This window comes from Pleurodeles waltl, chromosome 4_1 (genome assembly GCF_031143425.1).
Source record: "Pleurodeles waltl isolate 20211129_DDA chromosome 4_1, aPleWal1.hap1.20221129, whole genome shotgun sequence".
Taxonomy (NCBI): Eukaryota; Metazoa; Chordata; class Amphibia; order Caudata; family Salamandridae; genus Pleurodeles; species Pleurodeles waltl.
Window position 1 is genome coordinate 189,461,537 of NC_090442.1, and position 23,859 is coordinate 189,485,395.

At 45.1% G+C, this 23,859-nt stretch overlaps 1 protein-coding gene across 21 annotated transcripts in view; it reads left to right on the forward strand.

Moving 5' to 3' along the window:
* The window catches only part of MICAL3 (microtubule associated monooxygenase, calponin and LIM domain containing 3), a 1,349,174-nt gene that overhangs the window by 469,867 nt on the left and 855,448 nt on the right, over positions 1-23,859 (forward strand). For all 21 annotated transcript variants that reach the window (XM_069228050.1, XM_069228034.1, XM_069228049.1 and 18 more), the window contains one exon: positions 6,920-7,116. In XM_069228050.1, the coding sequence (XP_069084151.1) occupies positions 6,920-7,116 (197 nt within the window). The remainder of the gene's footprint in view (positions 1-6,919; positions 7,117-23,859) is intronic.

Sequence of the window (23,859 nt, forward strand, 5' to 3'; positions counted from 1 at the left end):
CATTGTCATTTTCAGTAATCATGTATAACTAATCTGACCAAAGGAATCTAGTCTTGTCAGTGTTTGGTTATCATGTCATTCGAAGCAGTTCCTTTTGGTCATTGATGTATGATGTAGAGATCTTGGTTTTCTGTGTTTTACCTTATGGAGGACATGGATAAGGTCCATTGTCACTTCTGTGCCAACAAATTATCGCTGTAGCAATAGTCATGTATTCTAGGTACATGAACACTTGTATTATTTTGTTAAGAAGCCTGTGCTTTATTGATGTGAATTTTAGATGCAAGGATTTTGAAATCACCCGTTGCATATGTGCTTCTGACATTTCTCCCAGGCACTAGGTTACTGATAACATATTGTGCTTCTCATTTACATCCTTTAGAGTCCCAAAATGTTAACAGCCTTCAACCAAGTAGGAAGGTGGTCTGCTTTTCAATATTCATCACTTCTCAACTGCTTATTTGTCCTGCCAAGATAGGGCTTATGTGCTTTCTCCCATTGATAGAGGCTCAAATTCACTTCTGAAATTGTATAATTAGGTTCCTTAAGAAATCTCTTCCTGAGTCATGCAATAAAACAATAATGGCTTATTGGACATAATGACCCTCATAAACACATTTGAATAGCAAGAACATATAGCATGCAAAGTTAAAGTACTTTACACCCAAGATGGGTCTGTTTGCATGGTTTCCTTCCCATATCTAACAAGAGGAATAAACTGCTTCTGGCAAAGAGGTACTGATTACCAGAGATGTTTCATATGTCAAATCCTATCTGATTTACAGTATAAATATACTTAAGACAGTCTTTGCTTAAATTGCTGAAGTCTAGGCATTTTACAGTATATGTATAACGGTGTTTAAGAGTCACGTTTATCACATTCCCATAGAGGCAGATTTCACTGGCCATGATATATAGTTGGGAAGCCAACCTCCGCTTAAGTAGAAAGTATTTCAAGTCTTTAATACAAACTTCTTGTGAAAATACCTGCATCAGTTGTATGGTTTATTGCCCTATACCAGATCCTTTCTTGGAAAACTTGGAAAATTTAGATGGGTGAATTTTAAAAATGTATTCCTCTTTAGTTTATACCTATTAGTTGATTCAGGCCCTTCACCATTTCTTCTGTCCCCATAATCATGCATTTTCTATTGACTGCTATGAATATCTCAGAATGGTTTCATGGTAAGAGTAACCTCATCTCTTTCTTTTAATCAGTCACCAGAAAGTAATGAGCTATTCTTGCTTTGCGATAAACAGAGGCTTTTCCTACATGAAATGTAAATAAAAAGATTTCAAGTTCAGTTGTTTGTAGTGCGTTTCTAGAGTGAATCTGGGTTTTCTTTCACAATTTTCCTTCCAACACTTTAATTTCCAGTTTATTTAGGGCTTCAATCTGCAGACTTTAAAGAGTAGTTGGGACCAAAGTTCTTTGTTAAAGGAGGAGAAACTTCTGATAGGCTTCCATGTACTGTATTGCAGTTTTCCACAACATTTATAGCAACTAATGCACTATACATAACTTCCTGCTCATGGGCTGTCCTTGATGGAGTCTCATTGAACAAAGTATCCAAGTACGAGTATTAAGGATCCTGCTGAAAAAAACACTCTCCTAATAGGAAAGATTGCGGCCGGCCATAAGCCACTGCAGAGGTGGTTCTGCAGGGCTGCACTGGGACAGATTTCACCGGATCCCTTCCAAAGCAGGCAGGAGATCGCGTGACTGGCCAGCACATTTGTTGATTCTTGAAGACAGTGCCCTTGGAAGCAGTACTGACATCAGTCCCTTTTCCTAGCCAGGCAATCTAACAAGGTCTTCTGGAACCCTCCGGTGACCAAAATAGTGTTAGCAGCCTTACCCTACCATACGGTGAGAGAGGCCTGGCCCTGGAAGGCTGCTGACATGGAGGCATTTTCGTGCAATCTTGAGTGATGGATGTGAGGAGAAGGAGCTGATCCAGAGGAAGGGAACTGGCTGCAGCTGCCGCTAGATTTCTTTTCTTTCCTTGTGGTAGCAGCATGGTGTTTTCCTAAAGAAGAATAGGATCCAAGGGCCTGTGGTGTCATAAACTTAGCAGAGCCTGCACTGCACATAGGAATCTGCTTCACAAAGAGTAGCAGTGAGTTGAGATGAGGCAGAAGGGGAACCTTCAGGGGAGAAATTCTGATCTTGGCTGGCAGTGCTCCAGACGCTGCAACAGACCTCAGCAACAATTGAAACAAATGTTTCTTTCATTGAGGCAGCAGTAGGGGATTTTGACCATACACTGGCAGACAATAAAGAGAGCCTCAAGAAGGTCAAAGACTTGATCTCCAATTTGGAGAAGTATGATAATTCAGAAATATGAGGTCGCTACAGGTCTTCCAAGCTTGTGCTATCTAAGCCATGATGCCTCTGAAGTCCCGATGGACACTAGGAGGGCTACCTAGGTAGGTGTTTTGGGATTTCCAGTCAGGGATGATTAAAGCAGTTTTTCCAAGTACTTTAATATGTTTCTCAGGGTGGAGGAAATGACAACCTCTCATCTCCCAGTAATGTTGAGGAGGATGTGTGACAAAAGAAAGGCACAGAAATACCCCAAAAGTACTGTGACAGTTGATTTGAGCAGCCCTCAAGACCATGGAGCTGTATCAGTCGCACCTGGTAAGAAAATATTTCTCGTGACGAGCAGGGAGCCAATCATGTTATTTCCAGACTACAGCAAAGAAACCCTTCTTTGCAGACAGAAGATCCAATGATAAAGAAAGACTTTAATAGGCTGGGCTTGTCTGCTTCATTATGGCAATTTACTAAGTTAAAGGTGAAGGCTAAAGGGAACCACTGTCTTCACACACACATTGAAGCCACAGCTGCCTACCTGGGCTTCAAGAAGAAAGGTCTCTTGAGGTAGGACATTTTAGGAGCACTGTCTTGAGTTTTAGATGTACTTGATACAGGCCCATTGTATTTGCCTCTTGAGGCATGGTTCTCAATTTTTTTCTTTTGATATGTTACAGAGATTTGTAACATTTGGGGGCCCCGTTTCTCCTGCAGAGTGGCATAAGGAGGGGCAGTCCATTGATTTCCTTCTGGGGAAATAGGTGGATTAGTAGCATTCTGGGTTTCAGTGGAGACGAATCGTGCATTCTTTGTCCTTTGAAAGATTCTTCTTGAAGCTCCCTTTCTGGCACTAGTCTGTGGGACTTGTATCACACCTGTATCAGTTGTTAAAAAATTAATTCTAGGGGTGAAAATCAACTCCTCCTTGCCAGCTGCTAACCATACTGCATCTTTATTTGTCTTGTTTGCTTTAATTTCACTCTTTAAACAAATCTTATACTTTTTGCCCCTTTTCATTGCATAGTTCAGAATGTATTTGTGTTTTCTTGGATAGATTACTGCAACTCTGTTTATCCTTTATCTAATCTTCCATTTTAACAGGTTCAGATATTGTAGCTAATACCGAAGTACACTTCAAGATTGGGCCCTTCAAATCTCATTTCTGAGACTCTTGCTTTGTTTCATTGACTGTCATAAAAGAACAGATCTTCAAATCAATGCACTTTGTACAAAATGCCATTTTGTGTGCTGAATCAATCCCTGCTACCTATTGATTTTAGTGGTATGCGCCCATACATCTATTAAGATCAAAGATAAATCCCTTCTGGATGTTACTAAATATCATCACAAAAGATTGGTGGCAGGGCATTTTTCTTTAAAGCTACCTCCAAGTGGAATTCATTACCCCTCCACCTCCAAGTGTTCAATTTACGGACCTTCAGGAAAATGCTTAAATCCTGACTGCTTCCGTCCCATTGTATGTCTGTTTGGCGTTCTTTAAAATCTGATATTTCTTCATGCTGTGTCACTCAGTTTAGGTTAGAATTGGATTTCTTTTCTTTGCTTTTGAGCATTGTGATATCATTTCCAGTTTGAGAGTTGCATTATGCAAAAACATAACTTAAACCTTCGTACCTTGCCAGAACTAATGGCCTCAACATCATATCCTACGCAGGTGACACCCAGCTATCCTCTTCCCCATGGAAGACCCCTCCACCAGTAGAACTAAATTACACAATGCCATGAAAAGTGTCGCCAACTGGATGAAGACCAGTTGCCTGAAGCTCAACATGGACAAGACGATAGTGTTCATTTTTAGGAACATCTCCCCGTGGGATTACACCTGGTGGCCCTCTGAACTTGGACCCACTCTCACACCAATGGACCACGCCTTCAGGCTCGCCATCATCCTGGACAGCAAACTCACCATGAAACACCAGATCATCTCAGTCTCGTCCTCCTGCTTCCACACCCTCTGCATGCTCCGAATGTTCTTCAGATGGATCCCTGTCAGCACCAGTAAAACCATCACTCAAGCCTTTTCTCGATCTGGCTGGGCTTCAGAAATCCACTTTGTGCCAGATTCACCACCCAACTCCTGAAGAGACTCCAGACGATACAGAATTCGGCTGCCAGACTCATCCTCAACCTCTCCAAATGGACCCTCATCCCCTGCCACCTTCAGGATCCTCCACTGGCTCCCCGTCCAGAAGAGATGCTGATTCAAGTTGACACATCCCTAAAAGGCCCTCCACGACCAGGTACCAGCCTACATCAACCACCGTCTAGCTTCAACCAACCTTCCAGACATCTGTGTTCTGCCATGCTTGCCTTCACACACACACACACACACACACACTCTCCCCACATCTGCTAAAGGCACATTGGAGGTCGTTCCTTCTACTTCCTCAACGCTGAAGCCTGAAATGACCTCCACCTTCGAACACCACTCTCCCTCACGGAATTAAAAAAAGGACTCGACTTGGCTTTTGAACTGAGCCAGCAAGACCTCAGCGTCTGGATGCCCTCACAGATGAGTAGTCACTCTCTATGTATACCTCTTTTAATTTGAGTTGAGTACCAGGAAGGCATTGTAGTACTGGGAATAGCCAGCAACAATCTCACAACATGATTATGTAATTTAAGTAATCTTGAAAGAATCTTTTTACGGGATCACTGGATAACCTTTGCAGAAGATTATGGAGGGCATTGCACTTTGCAGGGTGGAGGTGGTCACCTTTAAAGGATCACAACGTCTCTCTGCCTGTTGACTGTGGCCCCACCAGAGTTGGTTCTTACTGAACAATGACTCCAAGGGGCAGGATGGGTTGCAAGAGTCTCCATTGCGAAGAAACTCCATGAGACATACTGCCATTGCTTCGTGGCTGAAACCAGTGCAGTGAGATCTTTGAGCACCCAAATTTAATGGCAGCAGCCATATTCTGTACTCGACCATCCACAATAATTAGAGTGCTAACTTGTGGCTTAGGATAACATCATCTAAAATTGCAGATGTGTTAGAAAGAAAAATGGTCCTCATTTCCGATCTTTATTCACCATTTTAATTCAACATGAATTTCTAGTTTTTGTAGTTTGGCAATTGAATGGTAGGAGCCAACTACCAAAAGTTGGGTCATACATATCTCCTACACTTACCTTCTTTTGGTGTCATAACGTATGTTTCATCCTGATATGTGAGAAAGGACTCGCCGCTCAGGCAGTGGATTTGTCCTGTACACAGAGAAATGGTTAGTGTATTCTAAAACATTTACTTCCATCCTTTTGCTATTACCACAATTGTGCAAGTATCTACTTTTGATGTTTGAGAGAGTTTTTCTCAAACCGTTGTTGTCCCGTAATTTTGTAAATATATTGAAACATCTGAAGGATTAATATGAAAAAGAATTGTTATAATCTCACTTTCATAAATTTTGTTTAGCATACACATTATTTATCCGTCATTTGCTGCCCAAATATTTTACAAAAAAATGATTGTGAATGGTTAAGATGGATCTAACTTAGAAAAAGATCGTTCAGCTTATTACAGCATATTTGACTAGGTGGTTGAGCAGAAGTTTCTCTGGTATCAAATGCTGCAATGTGGTACATTGGTATTACAGTGCAAGCAATACCTTTGTCCCTGATGCTAAGTAGTTCTATCCAGATGTTTAGTTGCATAGTTTGTACCCCCACTGTAGCCTACCTTTAATTTACTAATCAAGGCAGTAGACAGCTGGTGAGTGACTATCCTCTCCAGTGCTTTTACAGTGCACTGCAAGCATGCTATAGCTCTGTAATTAGCGAGTATCTTGAATTTGGGGTTGGCTTTTTTAAGACCGGGTTTGATGGTACGTGAGGTTTTTGCACCCCATAAGAATTAATACAATGAAGGTGTTGGTTGGAAAGGAAGAGAGGCCAAATTTGGCAACATTTACATTTTAGATGCTAGTGGGGATTGCTGCTTCTTTCAATAAAGAATGTTTGTTTCGGTCTCTTTTTTTTTTTTTTTGCACCCCTGAGCATGATAGCAGTAGGATCAGGAGGGTACCATGTTACTTATTAGGGTATCAGGTTTGAATTTTAAAGAATATCTTGTTTTGTAGGGACTACATGGGATTTGTAGTCGGAATTTGTTTTTAAACCTGCAACAGCTCCCTGTTTGAGCTTTTCTGTATTTGTGTTTCTGATCTGGAAATGGTTCACCATTGCCCTTAATGAGAATATGTACTTGATTATTCTTCACATATTACAAGCTGCAGAAAGCAGTGCTTAATCACAAGTCACTGTAGTGCTCTACTTCACTCTTTTATAATGTTGACAGTGTTATTGAACCAAATGTAGTCTTTTCATCTCAAGTTATAGTACTCATATTTTTAGGGAGTCTAGCTTGTCAGACATTTTACATAAATTACATCAGTGGTCAAGGATACTTAGAAAATCATCAGCCTTTGGTTTCCAGTGTCTGATTGCTGGCATCGTTTGGTAGCAAGCGCGCTATCGGAGTATACCTATCTGGATTTATAGGTATTCCTCCCAGCCAACGACTTCCTGTTTGTGTTTTTTCAGCTTCCTTTACACTTTTTTTCTTTTCTCTTTCAGTGATTTTGACTCCTTGGATGAACGCTGTGTAGAAAAGACTAACCAGCTTGCATTCGACATTGCTGAGAAGGAATTCGGTATCTCTCCCATCATGACCGGCAAGGAAATGGCATCTGTTGGGGAGCCTGACAAACTTTCCATGGTTATGTATCTGACCCAGTTTTATGAGATGTTCAAGGATTCCGTATCTGCTGGAGGTAAAGATTAAAAACACAGCAATCTGCAACTTTATTTCTTACTGGATGGATGGGGGTCATGTGTGTGCGCCCTCCCTGGACCAATTAAGTTGGAGGTTGGACTCTGTTGGCTTGGAAATCATTAGGTGACAATCTTTGCATTGTCTTCACAATTATTGCATTATTTCCTGCTGGTAACTTTCTTAAGATTTTTGTAGTCTTTTTCTTGGAATCCATTGGTCTGCACACAGTGCATATTTGAATAGTGTTAGTCAAGCTAGTTATAGGGGCTATGTTCCCACGGGGTCCACTTTGCAGACATAAAAAAGTGAACCCTGATGACTGTTTATACCAGTTCACTCATAGGAAAGGCTACATGAATGAGTGGAAAGGAAGCAATGATACATTCAGATGCCATACTTTTCTGTTCCTTTGTTACACTACTGTTAGTTTTTTTGCATATTATTTCCAAAACAATGTGATAACTGAAACTGCATTTGCACGTACAAGTTCAGTTTCTTTCAGCTCCACCAGTTATTGTGTATTGAGTGCCTTTTGAAGAATGTAATCTGTGCCGTATTTTACTCAATTAGAAAAACAAAAAGCAGAAGTAATGGATGGAAAGCTTGAATTGAGCTCAGCAGTACTATATAATCAAACCACATTTGAGTTCATATTCTTGTGTCCACTACACCACTGTACACTCAAGCCATCCAGATGCAAATCAGCCGTGGTACTGCTGTATTAAGAAAGTAATGTCAAAACTCTCAGGAAAGGAAAACTGTAGATGGGAGCACAAGCAACGCAGACTGCGCTCAAATATGGGCCCCATGTTCTGTATGCAATAGGATTGAAGCTGCACCTTGCTAATGAGTTCCAACCAACTTGAAACTGGTTTAATGTTGCTTGTGCTTCCCACCTGTGGTCTGACTTTTTATAGTGAACTATTGATATTGGAGAAGGACCAATGCCCATTTGCATATGCCTGCTCCATGAGTGGCTTGGTGACCCAAAACGGAGAGGGAATAAAAAGCTACTGGAGTGATTGCAGGTGGTTAGGCCTTTTGAAAGCATTCCATCCATCACCTTTTGTTTAAGTAGTTCTCTTCCAGGGGATCCTCATCCGTAATCATAACCGCTGAATAGTCCCACCCACGTGCGGGGAACCCGGAGCAATATTGTGCATGTATATATTTTGTGTGTGTGTGTATATATATATATATGTTCGGTGGCATGTGTAGCTGCAGATACACATGCTGTGCACATCCCGCCATCTGGTGTTGGGCTCGGAGTGTTACAAGTTGTTTTTCTTCGAAGAAGTCTTTTCGAGTCACGAGATCGAGGGACTCCTCCCATTTCGGCTCCATTGCGCATGGGCGTCGACTCCATCTTAGATTGTTTTTTTTCCGCCATCGGGTTCGGACGTGTTCCTTTTCGCTCCGTGTTTCGGGTCGGAAAGTTAGTTAGAATCTCGGAAAAATCGTTGGTATTGTTTGCGTTCGGTATCGGGTTAGTTATAACAGATCGACACCGACTTTTGAAGAGCTCCGGTGGCCCTTTGGGGTTTTTTCGATCCCCCCTCGGGGCCTGGTCGGCCCGGCCACGTGTCTCTTCAAGGCTGATGGAACGGACCCCATTCCGCTTCTGCCCAAAATGCCATAACAAGTATCCATATACAGATCAGCATCTGGTCTGTAACTTGTGTCTGTCACCAGAGCACAAGGAGGATACCTGTGAAGTCTGTCGAGCGTTTCGGTCGAGGAAGACATTAAGAGACCGAAGAGCAAGAAGACTGCAGATGGCGTCGGCGCCGACAGGACAAGGGCGTTTCCAGGAGGAAGAAGAAAGCTTTTCCATCCATGAATCGGACTCGGACGAGCTCGATCCCGAAGAAACGCCGAAAACCGTGAGTAAGACGTCGAAACATAAAACTCACGAGAAGACAACAAAAGCCCAGGGGACGCCACCGCCAACAGGCCATGGCTTAACCCGAAAAATAGGTGACCGATCATCGGCACCGAAAAAGGGCACGCTGGTGGCGAAGTCATCCGACTCCGGTCGAGATACCGCCACACAGCAATCTCGGGCTCGAGACAGTGGCTCCGAGCAGGTTCGGCACTGAGACAGCGGCACCGAAATGAGTCGGCACCGAGAGACCACGACGCCGAAAACAAAAAAGTTTTCGGCGGAACCGAAAAAAGTAGCCGAAAAGGTTTCGATACAGAAACATCCGGCTTCGGAACCGAAATCAAGTTCCTACACAGAGGAACAAGGACTGTCCTCACAAATGAAAAAACATACATTTGGACAGGAATTAGAGGAAATGGAGCCGGACTACACCCAAAGACGGCTCCACATCCAAAAAGAAACGGGAAAGATCAGCACTCTCCCTCCTATTAGGATGAAACGCAAACTTGCCTTCCTGGAGAAAGACAAGCAGCCACAGGCAAAGGTGGCTAAACAAGTAACCCCGCCACCATCTCCACAATGCTCTCCGCAACCATCACCGGTAGCCACTCCACCTATGATGCAATCCCCGACCCACACAGGGATGAGTCAAGATGACCCTGACGCATGGGACCTTTATGATGCACCAGTGTCAGATAATAGTCCTGACTGTTATCCAGCTAGACCGTCGCCAACAGAAGATAGTACAGCCTACGCACAAGTGGTGTCGAGGGCAGCGGCATTTCATAATGTCAGCCTACATGCAGAGCCCATTGAAGACGACTTCCTATTTAATACACTGTCGTCCACACACAGCCAGTACCAGAGTCTTCCCATGCTACCTGGGATGCTCAAACACTCAAAACAAGTGTTTCAGGAGCCTGTAAAAGGAAGGACCATTACTCCAAGAGTGGAGAAAAAATATAAACCGCCACCAACAGACCCCGTGTACATCACACAACAGCTAACACCGGACTCAGTTGTGGTAGGGGCAGCTCGCAAAAGAGCAAACTCAGATACTTCAGGAGATGCACCACCTCCAGATAAGGAAAGTCGCAAATTCGACGCAGCAGGCAAAAGGGTGGCGGCACAGGCAGCAAACCAGTGGCGTATTGCAAATTCACAGGCTTTGTTGGCCAGATACGATAGGGCTCATTGGGACGAAATGCAACATTTAATAGAACATTTGCCCAAGGAGTTCCACAAAAGAGCACAGCAAGTAGTTGAAGAAGGACAGAGTATCTCCAACAATCAGATACGGTCAGCTATGGATGCTGCAGACACAGCTACTAGAACTGTCAACACAGCAGTGACAATAAGGAGACATGCATGGCTGCGTACATCAGGATTTAAACCAGAAATACAGCAAGCTGTGCTCAATATGCCATTTAACGGACAGCAGTTGTTTGGGCCGGAGGTGGACACTTTCATCGAAAAACTTAAGAAGGACACTGACACGGCCAAAGCCATGGGCGCACTCTACTCCCCACAGAGCAGAGGCACATTTCGAAAAACACAGTTTCGAGGGGGGGTTTCGAGGGCAAAGCACAGAGCCCACAACCACACAAACAAGGCCCACTTATCAGAGCCAATATCTGCGTGGAAGTTTTCGGGGACAATATAGAGGGGACAGTTCCAAAAAAATAGAGGAAAGTTCCAAAGTCCCAAAACTCCTCAAAATAAGTAGTGACTTACAAGTCACACATCCCCAACACATAGCACCTGTGGGGGGGAGACTAAGCAAGTTTTACAAACATTGGGAGGAAATAACAACAGATACTTGGGTCCTGGCAATTATCCAGCATGGTTATTGCATAGAATTTCTCAAATTCCCTCCAAACGTCCCACCGAAAACACACAATATGTCAAAACAACATATAGATCTTCTAGGTCTAGAAGTTCAGGCGTTGCTACAAAAAGAAGCAATAGAATTAGTACCAAACCAACAGAAAGGAACAGGAGTTTACTCTCTGTACTTTCTCATACCCAAAAAAGACAAGAGTCTGAGACCTATATTAGGTCTCAGAACATTAAATACCTACATCAAATCAGATCACTTTCACATGGTGACATTACAAGACGTAATCCCACTGCTCAAACAACAAGACTACATGACAACACTAGACCTAAAGGATGCATATTTCCATATTACACGAACAGATGTACACTGGGTAAGTGACATTTTCCATATATATATATATATATATAATAATGTGTTCAATGGCATGTGTATCTGCAGATACGCATAGCTCTTCTGACATTTAGTATTGGGCTTGGAGTGTTACAAGTTGTTTTTCTTTTAGGAAGTCTTTTCAGAGTCACGGGATCGAGTGACTCCTCCTCTCGGTTTCAGTGCACATGGGCATCCACTCCATTGTTAGATTGTTTTCTTTATGCCATCGGGTTCGGCCGTGTTTCCTCTCGCTCCGAGATTTCGATTCGGAAAACCTCAGAAAACCTTCTTATTCGTCGGTATTGTTTCGATCGCATTTCCCACCTAGCATCGAACCAGTAGTACCGTCGCAACTTTCATTTTGCCCTTCGGGGCACTTGTGCCCAACTCAGGCCTGTTACGGCCTACCGCATGGAAAGCCTGATGGATCGGACCCCATTCCAATTTAGCCCTTGGTGACACGCGAAGTACCCCTATACAGACCAACACTTGGTTTGTAATTTGTGCCTTTCTCCAGTCAATCAGGAGGAAGATTGTGAGGCCTGTCGATCATTCCGATCAAATAAAACCCTGAGAGATCGCAGAGCCCGAAGACTCGAAATGGCGTCATAGCAGCGATCATCTCGACGTCATGGAGGAAGAGGAGGCGCAGACAGCAGTCTCTATCCGAGACACAGACTCTGAACAGGAATCGGAAGACGACAGAACCATCACAGTTGGCCAGCATGTGAGTACGTCTGCCCCTATACCCCTGCAAAAAAAACATTCAAAGGCCTTGGATACACCACTGCCGGAAGGCCATGGTTCGGCCCGAAAAAGACTGCTGGTGACCGTCCTTCGGGGTTGATGCCGAAAAAGGCCACTCCTCCATCCTCCTCAGTCAAGCAAATCCATTAAAAGCATCACTTCAAACTCCAGTAAAAGACCCCATTCCTCTGAGTCGAAAATTCGGCAGTCGGCTTCGGAGCCAAGACATCCGACTACTTTTTCAGGACTGAAAAAGATACATACCTCGGAGCCGAAAAAATCCTCATATTCAGAGGAACAAGGACTTTCCCCAAAATGTAAACAAATTACAAAGCTAATCATGGAATCTCATAAGACTTCTGAAGAAGAGACTGAGATGAACCAATATTACAGGTTATGGATGAAACAGTCCAGAATCCATATTCATAAGGAGACAGGAAGAATCATCACTGCACCTCCTTTAAAAAACAAAAGAAAGCTGGCGTTCCAAGAGGAATTAGACTCTGCGCAACCACCAGCAAAGGTGCAAAAACAAAAGAAGTCACTACCTCGCCATACATCTCCTCCTCAACCTCCACAACTCTTTCTCACCTAAGAATAGCCCACCACCACTGCCTTCTCCAACACATTCTTTATATTCACATGGAGATGCAGCAGACCCATGGGACCTCTATGACCCTGATCCCATCCTGGACAATGATCCAGACATTTATCCATCAAAACCTTCTCCTCCAGAAGACACCAGTGCATACACCCAAGTAATATCTAGGGCAGCAGCTTATCATGGAGTAGCCATGCATTCTGAGCCATTACAAGAAGACTTTCTATTTAATACACTGTCTTCTACTCATTCCAGATACCAGTGTCATGCAGACCACATTTTTAATGAACCTGTCAAAGCTAGGATCATCACACCTAGAATTGATTAAAAAAAAAGTATAAGCAGGCCCCTACAGACCCAGATTACATCACTCATCAGGTCCCTCCAGACTCCGTAGTAGTCAGTGCGGCAAGGAAAAGGGCAAACAGCCAATCATCAGGAGACGCACCGCCTCCTGATAAGGAGAGTAGAACATTTGATTCAGCTGGGAAGAGTTGCCACACAAGCAGTAAATCAGTGGAGAATTGCAAATTCTCAGGAACGTCTAGCCAGGTATGATAGGGCCCATTTGTACGAAATGCAAGATCTTATACAGCATCTCCCAATCGTGCAACAAAAAAAGAGCACAAGTGATGGAAGAGGGACAAGCTATCAGCAATAATCAAATAAAACCTGCCCTCGATGCTGCTGATACAGCTGCAAGGAATGTAAATACTGCCATCACAATTAGAAGACATGCATGGCTACGCTCCTCTGGTTTTAAACCAGAAATTCAACAGGCAGTACTTAATATGCCTTTTGACAAGAAGCACCTCTTTGGTCCAGAAGTAGACACCACTATTGAAAAACGGAGGAAGGACTCAGATACTGCAAAAGCAATGGGTACTTTATACACCACCCCATATAGAGGGTACTTTCGCAGACCACATTTTAGAGGAGGTTTTAAGCCACAATACTCAGACGCTTCCACCTCCCAAACAAAGCAGGGACAACAAACCCAATATCAAAGAGGTGGGTTTGGAGGATCCTATAGAGGATAATATTTTTGGAACAGAGGTACATTCCAAACCTCTAAGCAGACCACAACACAACCTAAACAGTGACTTCCTTCCCTCCCTTCCACTCTCATTGGCAAAATATCACCACAGACAATTGGGTATTATCAATGATCTGCAATGGCTATTGCCTAGAATTAATCTCCACCCCTCCAAACATTCCACCACAATATCAGAAGTTGTCCCCAGAACACATCGTTCTGTTACAACAAGAGGTACAATCTCTACTATTAAAAAAATCAATAGAATTGGTTCTACAATCTCAACAAGGAACAGGAGTATTCTCACCATACTTCCTCATTCCCAAAAAAGACGGCACCCTCAGGCCCATCTTGGACCTCAGGCCTCTCAATCTATACATCCTGTCAGAACATTTTCACATGGTAACTCTGCAAGATGTTATTCCACTACTACAAAAACAAGATTACATGACTGCTTTAGACCTCAAAGGTGCATATTTCCACATACCCATCCATCCAGCTCACAAAAAATACCTCAGGTTTGTCATAGCAGGGAAACACTACCAGTTCAAGGTGTTGCCATTTGGCATAACAACAGCTCCAAGAGTGTTCACAAAATTTCTAGCAGTAGTGGCAGCCTACTTAGGAAGACAACACATCCATGTCTTTCCATATCTAGACGATTGGCTAATTAAATTAAGCAATTTTACACAATGCCAACAACACATTACGTGATAGAAACCTTGTACTCCCTAGGGTTCACTCTAAATTACCAAAAATCACACCTTCAACCAGCACAGGTACAACCTTTCCTAGGTGCTATCCTAAATACTCAACAAGCCCTAGCTTATCCAAATATACAAAGGATACAAGTTTTCCAAAATCTCATACCACTCATACAGCCAAATCAACAATACAATGTGAGATTTATCATGAAGATTCTAGGAATGATGGCATCTTGCATAGCTATATTCCCACATGCAAGACTAAACATGAGGCCCTTACAACAGTGCCTCTCAACAATGGTCTCAGGCACACGGTCAACTTCAAGATCTCGTGTTGATGGACTGCCAAACACGTATGTCCCTTCAGTGGTGGAATCGCAGCAATCTAATGAAGGGAGCGGTCATTTCAAGACCCTGTGCCTCAGACCATAATCACAACAGACGCATCAATGATAGGTTGGGGAGCTCACTTCAACAATCAGACCATTCAGGGGCAATGGGATGTCAAACAGAAAGAGCTACACATAAACCACTTAGAATTATTAGCTGTGTTTCCCGCCCTAAAAGCGTTTCAACTTCTTCTCAAACAGAAGAATGTTCTCATAAACATGACAACCATGTATTACCTCAACAAACAGGGCGGGACACATTCATCTCAACTGTCCCTTCTAGCCCAATTAATTTTCAAATGGCCAATTCACAATCAAATTCATTTACTAGGACAATATATTCCAGGGATAGACAAGTCAGCTGGCAGATCTTCTAAGCAGAAATCACCAACAAACACACGAATGGGAGATTCACTCCCAAGTACTTCAAAAGTACTTTCAAAAGTGGGGAACACCAGACATAGATCTATTCACAACAAGCAAAAACGCAAAGTGCCCAAACTTCGCATCCAGACACCCACATCCCCTATCCAAGAGTAATGCTCTATGGATCAATCAGTCAGGGATATTTGCTTGCGCTTTTCCCCCCTCTCCCATTCCTTCCCTTTCTGGTCAGCAAACTACGTCAAACGTCACTCACCATGATACTCATAGCACCAACATGGGCACGTCAGCATTGGTACGCAACACTTCTAGATCTATCTGTAGTACCACATTCCAAACTCCCAAACAGACCTGATCTTTTAACACAGAAAAAAGGTGAAATCAGGCATCCAAACCCTAATGCACTTAATTTAACGATGTGGCTCCTGAAGTTATAGAATTTGGTTATCTAAAGCTTCCACCAGAATGTATGGAAGTAATTAAACAAGCATGTAAACCTATTATTAGACAATGTTACACAAACGAGTGGAAAAGATTTGTGTTCTATTGCCAATCTAAAAACATCGATCCACTTACAGCATCTATATAACATATAACATATTGTATGCTATTTACTTTATTTGCAAAAATCTATTTTAGCTTTTTCATCCATAAAAATACATCTAACTGCAATATCTGCATACTTACAGAATATCCAGCACACCTTTCTATTCAGAGTTCCAGTGATTAAAGCTTTCATGGAAGGATTAAAACGCATTATTCTACCTAGAACACCACCTGTTCCGTTGTGGAATTTAAATATAGTACTTACCAGACTCAAGGGACCACCTTTTGAACCCATGCACTCTTGTCAAATAAAATTTCTAACAAGGAAAGTCGCCTTCCTTGTAGCTATTACCTCTTTAAGAAGAGTTAGTGAAATACAAGCGTGCACTCTTGAGGAAAGTTTTTTCCAAGTACACAAACATAAAGTTTTACTTAGAACAAATCCAAAATTTCTACCAAAAGTAGTATCTCACTTTCACATCAACCAAACAGTGGAATTGCCAGTATTCTTTCCACAGCCAGACTATGTGGCAGAAAGAGCTCTTCGTATCCTAGATCTCAAGAGCTCTTGTGTACTATATTGATAGAACTAAAGATTTTAGAAAAACAAAACTTTTTGTTGCTTTCCAAGAACCACATAAAGGCAATCCTATATCAAAACAAGGTTTATCAAGATGGATTGTTAGATGGATACAAACATGCTACATAAAAGCAAAAAGACACCTTATGATCACTCCTCAAGCACATTCTACAAAAAAGAAGGGTGCATCAATGGCATTTTTAGGGAACATGCCAATGGTTGAAATATGTAAGGCAGCCACATGGTCAACTCCCCATAAATTTACCAAACACTACTATGTTGATGTTTTCTCACAGCAACAAGCCACTGTAGGCCAAGCTGTCTTAAGAACATTATTTCAAACAACTTCAACTCCTACAAGTTAGCCACCGTTTTTTGTGAGGACTAACTGCTTTATAGTCTATGCATAGCATGTGTATCTGCATGCCATCGAACGGAAAATGTCACTTACCCAGTGTACATCTGTTCGTGGCATGTAGTGCTGCAGATTCACATGCATCCTCCCCTGTAGTCGTTTAAGTTTTACATTTGTACATATGCATATACATTTGCATGGACATCTCTTTGTATTCCTATACTCTATCACTCCTTCCTTCACCCTTTGCGGGAAAACAATCTAACAATGGAGTCAATGCCCTTGTGCACTGAAACCGAGAGGAGTCACTTGATCCTGTGACTCCGAATATACTTCTTCGAAGAAAGACAACTTGTAACACTCCGAGCCCACCACTACATGTCAGAAGAACTATGCATAGCATGTGAATCTGCAGCACTACATGCCACGAACTGATGTACACTGGGTAAGTGTCATTTTCAATATGTGTGTGTGTGTGTGTGTGTGTGTGTGTGTGTGTGTGTGTGTGTATATATATATATATATATATATATATATATATATATATATATATATACACACATCGATGGCATGTGTTGCTGTAGATACACATGCTTTGCATAAGCCCGACATCTAGTGTTGGGTCCTGAGGGTTAAAAGTTGTTTTTGTTTGAAGAATATTTTCGAGTCACAAGATCAAGAGACTCCTCTCCGATACTGTGCATGGGCATCGAGTCCTTTGTTGGATTGTTTTCTCTCCGCCGTGTGGTTCGGACCGGTGTTCCTCTCACTCCGGTATTTCTTCAGCTTAGTCTATTCCGAACTGTTCTCTTCCGTCTTTCTTTCAGTGACTGTATTGTAATTCGATCAAGTTTTCTATTTGTCTGATAGAGACTTCTAGTTGCAGATTCCTTACCTTTGAATTTCCCCAGGTGTCAGACTGGATCTGGAGATTTTTCTTTGAGCAGTACCTCTGTGCGCTGTCAGGTGGCGTCTGTTGACTCTGCAGGTGTCATTGGTGTCATGTTCGCCGTGATGTCGCGGTCGAATATAGGCGGCACCCCGGCACGCTGACGTCTGTTCTTTTCTTTCTGCGCCAGTCTACGCACATTTCCAGAGAAGGGCTACCTCAGTCATTTTTTGCCTACATCAACACTTTTTTCGAATTTTTGACGAGTTTGTGGATGCGTCGAGGGATGTCCCGCAAGACCGGATTCAAGCCCTGCGATTCCTGTCACCGAACCATGTTGGTGACAGATCCGCACCTCGTGTGTCTCTGGTGCCTGCAGCGCGATCACGACCCGAAGTCGTGCGTCGAGTGTCAGGCCATAAACCTGAAGGCTTTGAGGGAGCCGTGCCTAAAGCTCATGGCGGCCCGACGCTCGACTCCGCAGCGCTCACGGTCCCATTCGAGAGGAAGGTCTTGAGACCGGCCGCGGTGTCACCACCATTCTGCGTCCTCTAAGTCATTGGGATATTTGGGTCACAAAAAGAAGTCATCGAAGTACAAGCGTTCTTTGACTTCACCCCGTCGATCGGATGATGCATCGCGGGAAGAGCGTTGACACGCTAGGCCTCCGTAAATAGAGCCTTCTTCTGGGTCGGCTCCACACTTCCTGGGAGCCAGAGCACCCCCCCCAAAACATAAAGAATTTTACGAGGCCATGCGCCTCATTTTTGGGTTGTCCGACCCACCTTCTGAGCCTTTGGGCACAGGTAAGTTGGTTGTGGTCCTCTCAGTTTCAAAGCCGTCGGCTTCAGCAGGCCCCTCCGGATCCAATCGCGGGTCCGTCCCGACGGCAGTCGGGTTAGACGTTGACGCTCCTGACGTCGGTTGGGCCCACAATCGTCGATCTAATCCCCATACCCTCGGATCCAGAGCTGGAATGACGTCGATCTACGCCGATTCCGTTCTCTGTGGGCTCTCCTGGGCCCAGGGTTGAGCCAGACCCTTATTCTTGTGGGTATGGATAGGGGGACAGTATGGAGGGGACGCTGGACCCTTTAGAATACAATCTTGACCCACAAATGGACTGGGTGCAGGATTTGGGTGATGCCAGTGGTCTAGACACCTCTTCTGACACTGGTATGCTCTCTCCTCCTAGCGTGGCTACGGAGGAGGGTGCTTCTTATTCTATGGTGGTGAGAAGGGCGGGTGAGGTCCTGGACCTCAAGCTACCTTCTGTGGAGGTTAGGCCTAACCAACGTGCTTCAGCCTGGGAACTCTTCTAAGCCCCTTTTACCCTTTAATGAAGCACTGAAAGACGTCCTTTTGGGTTCTTGGTCCAGACCCAGCACAGGGGCTCCTGTAAATAGGACGATTGCCCACCGCCATCGGCCTGCGCCGTCAGACCCGAAATTCCTGACCCAACACCCTATGCCTGTGAACCTTGTCATCCAGGCTTCTTCATCTGGGGCATTCCCTGCCGCACCTCCAGCTAGGGAATCAAAAAGACTGGATAATTTGGGGAACAAGTTGTTTTCTTCCAACAGTCTAGCGCTGTGGTCTGTGAACACCACATGCCTTTTGGGCCGCTATTCTCATACTCTCTGGGATATGGTCGCGCAAGTGCTGCCTGCAGTTCCGGAGGAGGCCCGGAATCTCCTTTCCCAAGCCGAAACAGATGAGAGGGATGCAGCTAAGTTCATGATTCGTTGTGGACTGGATACAGCCGACTCTCTGGGCAGATCGGTTGCATTGACGGTGGCATTGAGATGCCACGTCTGGCTGAGAACATCTGACTTTTCGGGGTATGTCCAGCAATCCTTGATGCATATGCCCTTTTGATGGCACACGTCCTCGGAGACAAGGCGGACTCGGCGCTGGGGAGATTTAAGGATTCCCGAGCCCCGGCCCTTTGGCCTCGCGCCCGCACCTAGACCCTAGCAGTCCACCTTTTGCCCCCTTCGTGGCTATGGAAGGGGCACACAACCGCGTCCTTTTTTCCCCTGCCCTCTGACCCGCGTATGCTGTACAGACTCTGCGCGGCTGCGGGCTTGGGATCCCACGTTCCCGGGGTTCAGGGAGCCAGCGGTTCGCCCAGTCCACCCCCGCCCTCTCTTCAGCCTCCAGGCCTTCCTAGTCCGCAGGTACATCAGGAGCCAGTAGGTGGCAGGATACACCATCACCTGCCCCAATAGCACTCCATTACCTCAGACAGGTGGGTCCTCCAAATTGTCCCAAGGGGCTACTCCCTCCCCTTCGAGACATCTACTCTAGCCATGCCACCTTCATACAGTCCGATATCGGAGGATCATATGGCGCTTCTCCGCGACAAAGTCAAAGCCCTTTTGGCCAAAGGCGCTATAGAGATGGTTCCGTTGCCAGAAGTAGGTCATGGTTGCTGTTCCTGCTGCTTTCTGGTTTTGAAAAAGGACAAAGGTCTTTGACCTATATTAGATCTTTGATCCCTCAATCTCTTCCTAAAAAAAGTAGTAGTTCAAAATGTTTACATTGGCTCAGGTCCTATCTGCCCTGGATCCTGGAGACTGGATGGTAGCGTTGGACTTGCAAGACGCATACTTCCACATTCCCGTCTTGCCAGCCGACAGACGTTACCTACGATTTGTGGTAGGTCACGAGCATTTTCAGTTTACCATGCTCCGCTTTAGCATTACCAGTGCCCCTCGGGTGGTCACGAAGGTGATGGTAGTGGTGGCATCTCATCTGCGCAAGCTAGGGGTCCTAATCTTCACGCACCTTGACGATTGGCTGTTGAAGGCGAACTTGACCCCAGAATGTCATCTCCCACCTCCAGACTACGGCAAACCTTTTGTATTCGCTGGGGTTCACTATCAATGTGCCGAAGTCACACCTGACTCCTTCTCAGACACTTCCTTTCATCGGAGCTGTTCTGGATACAGAGCAGTTTCGGGCACACCCTTCTGAAAAGCGAGTACAGGATATTCGGGCTATGATACCGATGTTTCAGCCTTTGGCCTGGATTTCGGTGAGAATGACTCTGAGGCTGCTGGGCCTCATGGCCTCCTGCATCCTGCTGGTTCAAAATGCCAGATTGCATATGCGGGCTCTGCAGAGGGACCTAAAGTTCCAGTGGGTGCAGCATCAGGGAAATCTCTCCGACAAGGTCCAGATCTCCAAAGGGACTGTGAAAGACCTGCAGTGGTGGTTAACGAATCAGGATTTGGTCAAGGGCAGATCCCTCTCCTTTCCCCCAACCAGATCATACGGTTGTGACAGATGCGTCACTCCTGGAATGGGGTGGCAACATGGGAGAGGCAGAGATCAGAGGCATCTGGTCTCCAGCGGAAACCGGGCTCCATATCAATCATCTGGAGCTTGAGCGATTCGACTAGCACTGAAAGCATTTCTTCCCTCCCTAGGGAAAGCAGTGCAGGAGTTCAGACAACACCACCGCCATGTGGTATTGCAACAGACGAGGCGGAGTGGGGTCGTGGACCCTTTTGCCAAGAGGTCCTTCGCCTCTGGACTTGGCTGGAACATCAGGCCATTTCCCTTGTGGTTCAACACCTGGCAGGCTCCTTGAATGCCAGAACAGACGAACTCAGCCGACAATGCATGGTTGACCACGAATGGCGTCTCCATCTGGAGGTGGCGCAAGATCTCTTCCTGCAGTGGGTAGAACCTTGGTTAGACTTGTTCGCCTCAGTAGAGAACGCACAATGTCAGCTGTTTTGCACGTTGGAGTTTTCAAGGTGGCACTTGCTCAGCAACGCTTTTCGTTGCGAGTGGAATTCATGCCTCCTGTACGCCTTCGCGCCAATACCACTTCTGCCCAGAGTTATGAAGAAGATCATGCAAGACCGGGCCCAAGTAATACTGGTGGCTCCGGACTGGGAACAGAGTCTGGTATCCCAAGCTTTTGAACATGGCCGTAGCTCCTCCGGTCAGACTGCCCCTTCGGGAGGATCTTCTGTTGCAGCAGCAGGGGAAGGTCCTTCATCCAAACCTGTCAACTCTGCGGCTTCATGCGTGGCGATTGAGTGACGACAGTTGACATCTTTTCACTTGCCACCCGAAGTCTGTGACGTTATCTTGGCAGCCAGGCATCCCTCAACCAAAACTGTATACGCCTGTCGTTGGAAGAAATTTGTGGCATGGTGCATTGACAATTCTGTCGATCCTCTATCTGCTCCTCTTTCTCAAGTTTTCTCTTTATTCTTTCCCTTGCCCAGCAGGGTTCTACCTAGGGCACTCTTAAGCAATATCTCTCTGCTATCTCTGCTTTCTTGAGGTTACCTGATCAGCCTTCCTTTAAATCTCCCCTAGTTGGGAGGTTTCTTAAAGGCCTCACACATCTCTTTCCTCCTATCCCATTCACGCCCCAGTGGGATCTCAACCTGGTCTTAACTTACCCTATGTGTACTCTGTTTGAACCGCTTCACAACTGTCCTCTAAGGCTCTTAACTATAAAGACTGTCTTTTTAGTTGGCATCTCTTCTGCCTGCAGAGTTAGTGAACTCCAGGCTCTGTCATCTAAGCCACCGTTTCTTGCCATACATCATGACAAAGTGGTGCTTCTCACAAGGGCTTCTTTTTTTACCTAAGGTCGTGACAACCTTCCATGTTGGACAGTCCATCACCTTGCTTACCTTTTATGCACCCCCACATCCCTCTCATGAGGAGGAGAGACTCCACCGTCTGGACCCAAAAAGAGCGTTGGCGTTCTATCATGATCGTACCAAAGACTTCCGGGTGGACGATCAACTCTTTGTGTGATATGTGGGTGCAAAGAATGGGAAGGCAGTGCAGAAGAGGACTATTTCATGATGGGTACTCTTATGCATCAAAATGTGCTACATTCTGGCTAAAAAGCAACCTCCTGAAGATTTACGAGCTCACTCCACCAGAGCTACTGCTGCTTCCACGGCTCTAGCACGGGGCGTTCCAGTCCTGGATATTTGTCAGGCAGCAATGTGCACACTTTCACCAAACTCTGCTCCCTAGGCAATCAGGTCTGAAGGGACGGCTACTTTGGCCGTTGGGTCCTGCACGACTTTTTGGTGTGATCTTGGTTCGCAGGCCCACCACCGGGGATGGTACTGCTCGGGTATCTATTCAAAGGTAAGGAATCTGCAACTAGAAGTCTCTATCAGATGTACAAGTTACTTGCCTTCGGTAACGAAATATCTGGTAGAGACATATTCTAGTCGCAGATTTCTTACCGACCCACCCATCCTCCCCGATTTCTAGGGACAGAAACTTTCCCTTGAGTGCCCTAGTTTTCGCGCCCCACACTGTGTTCTTCATGGATCCGCGCTACTGGCATGGAAAGTCGTGAAAAGAAACTGACGTCAGCGCGCCGGGGTGGTGCCTATATACAACCACAACATCATTGCAGTGAACACGACGCCCGCGGAGTCGACCGACGCCAGCTGACTGCACACACAGGTACTGCTGGAAGTAAAATCTCCAGATCCAGTTTGACGCCTGGGGAAATTCAAAGGTAGGAATCTGCAACTAGAATATGTCTCTACCAGATATTTCGTTACCGAAGGTAAGTAACTTGTACATTTTGCGGTCAGTCTGAATTTCCACACCGGGTGCCAGCTTACAGCCCTTCAAGGTGTCTGTGCCCGTCTCTGGCCTAATCTTCCACATGGTGTCAGGCTAGGCAGGGCTGATGAAACGTACTCCATTTCGTTTTTGTCCTCGATGCCAATCAAAATTCCGTCACACTGACCAACATCTTGTGTGTAATTTGTGTCTCTTCCCGGACCACAACGAACAAACCTGCAACACCAGCCGCTCCTTTTGATTCAAGAAACGCTCCAGGACCGAACAGCTTAACAGTAGGTTAAAGAAGGTGTCCAAAACACCAACAGCTCTCTGGATATCTTCGGGGAAGAATACGCACAGGAGGAGCGAGAACAGGACTCCCATCTGACATTGAGAGCCAGCCTGTCACTCCACACAACCTGTGTGTAGAATGGCCCCTACTTCTTATACAAAGAATTTAAAGCCCCAGAAGCAGGTCGCTGGATGCCACTGCCTTTGGCTATTGTTGGATCCGAAAATAACCTTTGGTTGCCCCACCTGCAGGTTCGACAGCGAAAGCAGCCAAGACTAAGACGTCTTTGATTGTGACCTGCGGCACGGCAACATCCCAAGCAGCCTCTGGATCTAGCAGATCCATTGAACAGAGCGCTTCAGCACGAGCAAAAAAACCCTCTCCAATATATTTGACTTGACACAAGACTTCGGCTCCGAAAACAATTTCACCAGTGGACCCCATCTTAAAAATAATGGAAGCTTGTCAGCGCCAACTACATATTCAAAAAGGAACAGGAAAAATAATTGCTTTTCCCCTGTTCCAAACAAAAGGCCCTGGACTGTGCTCC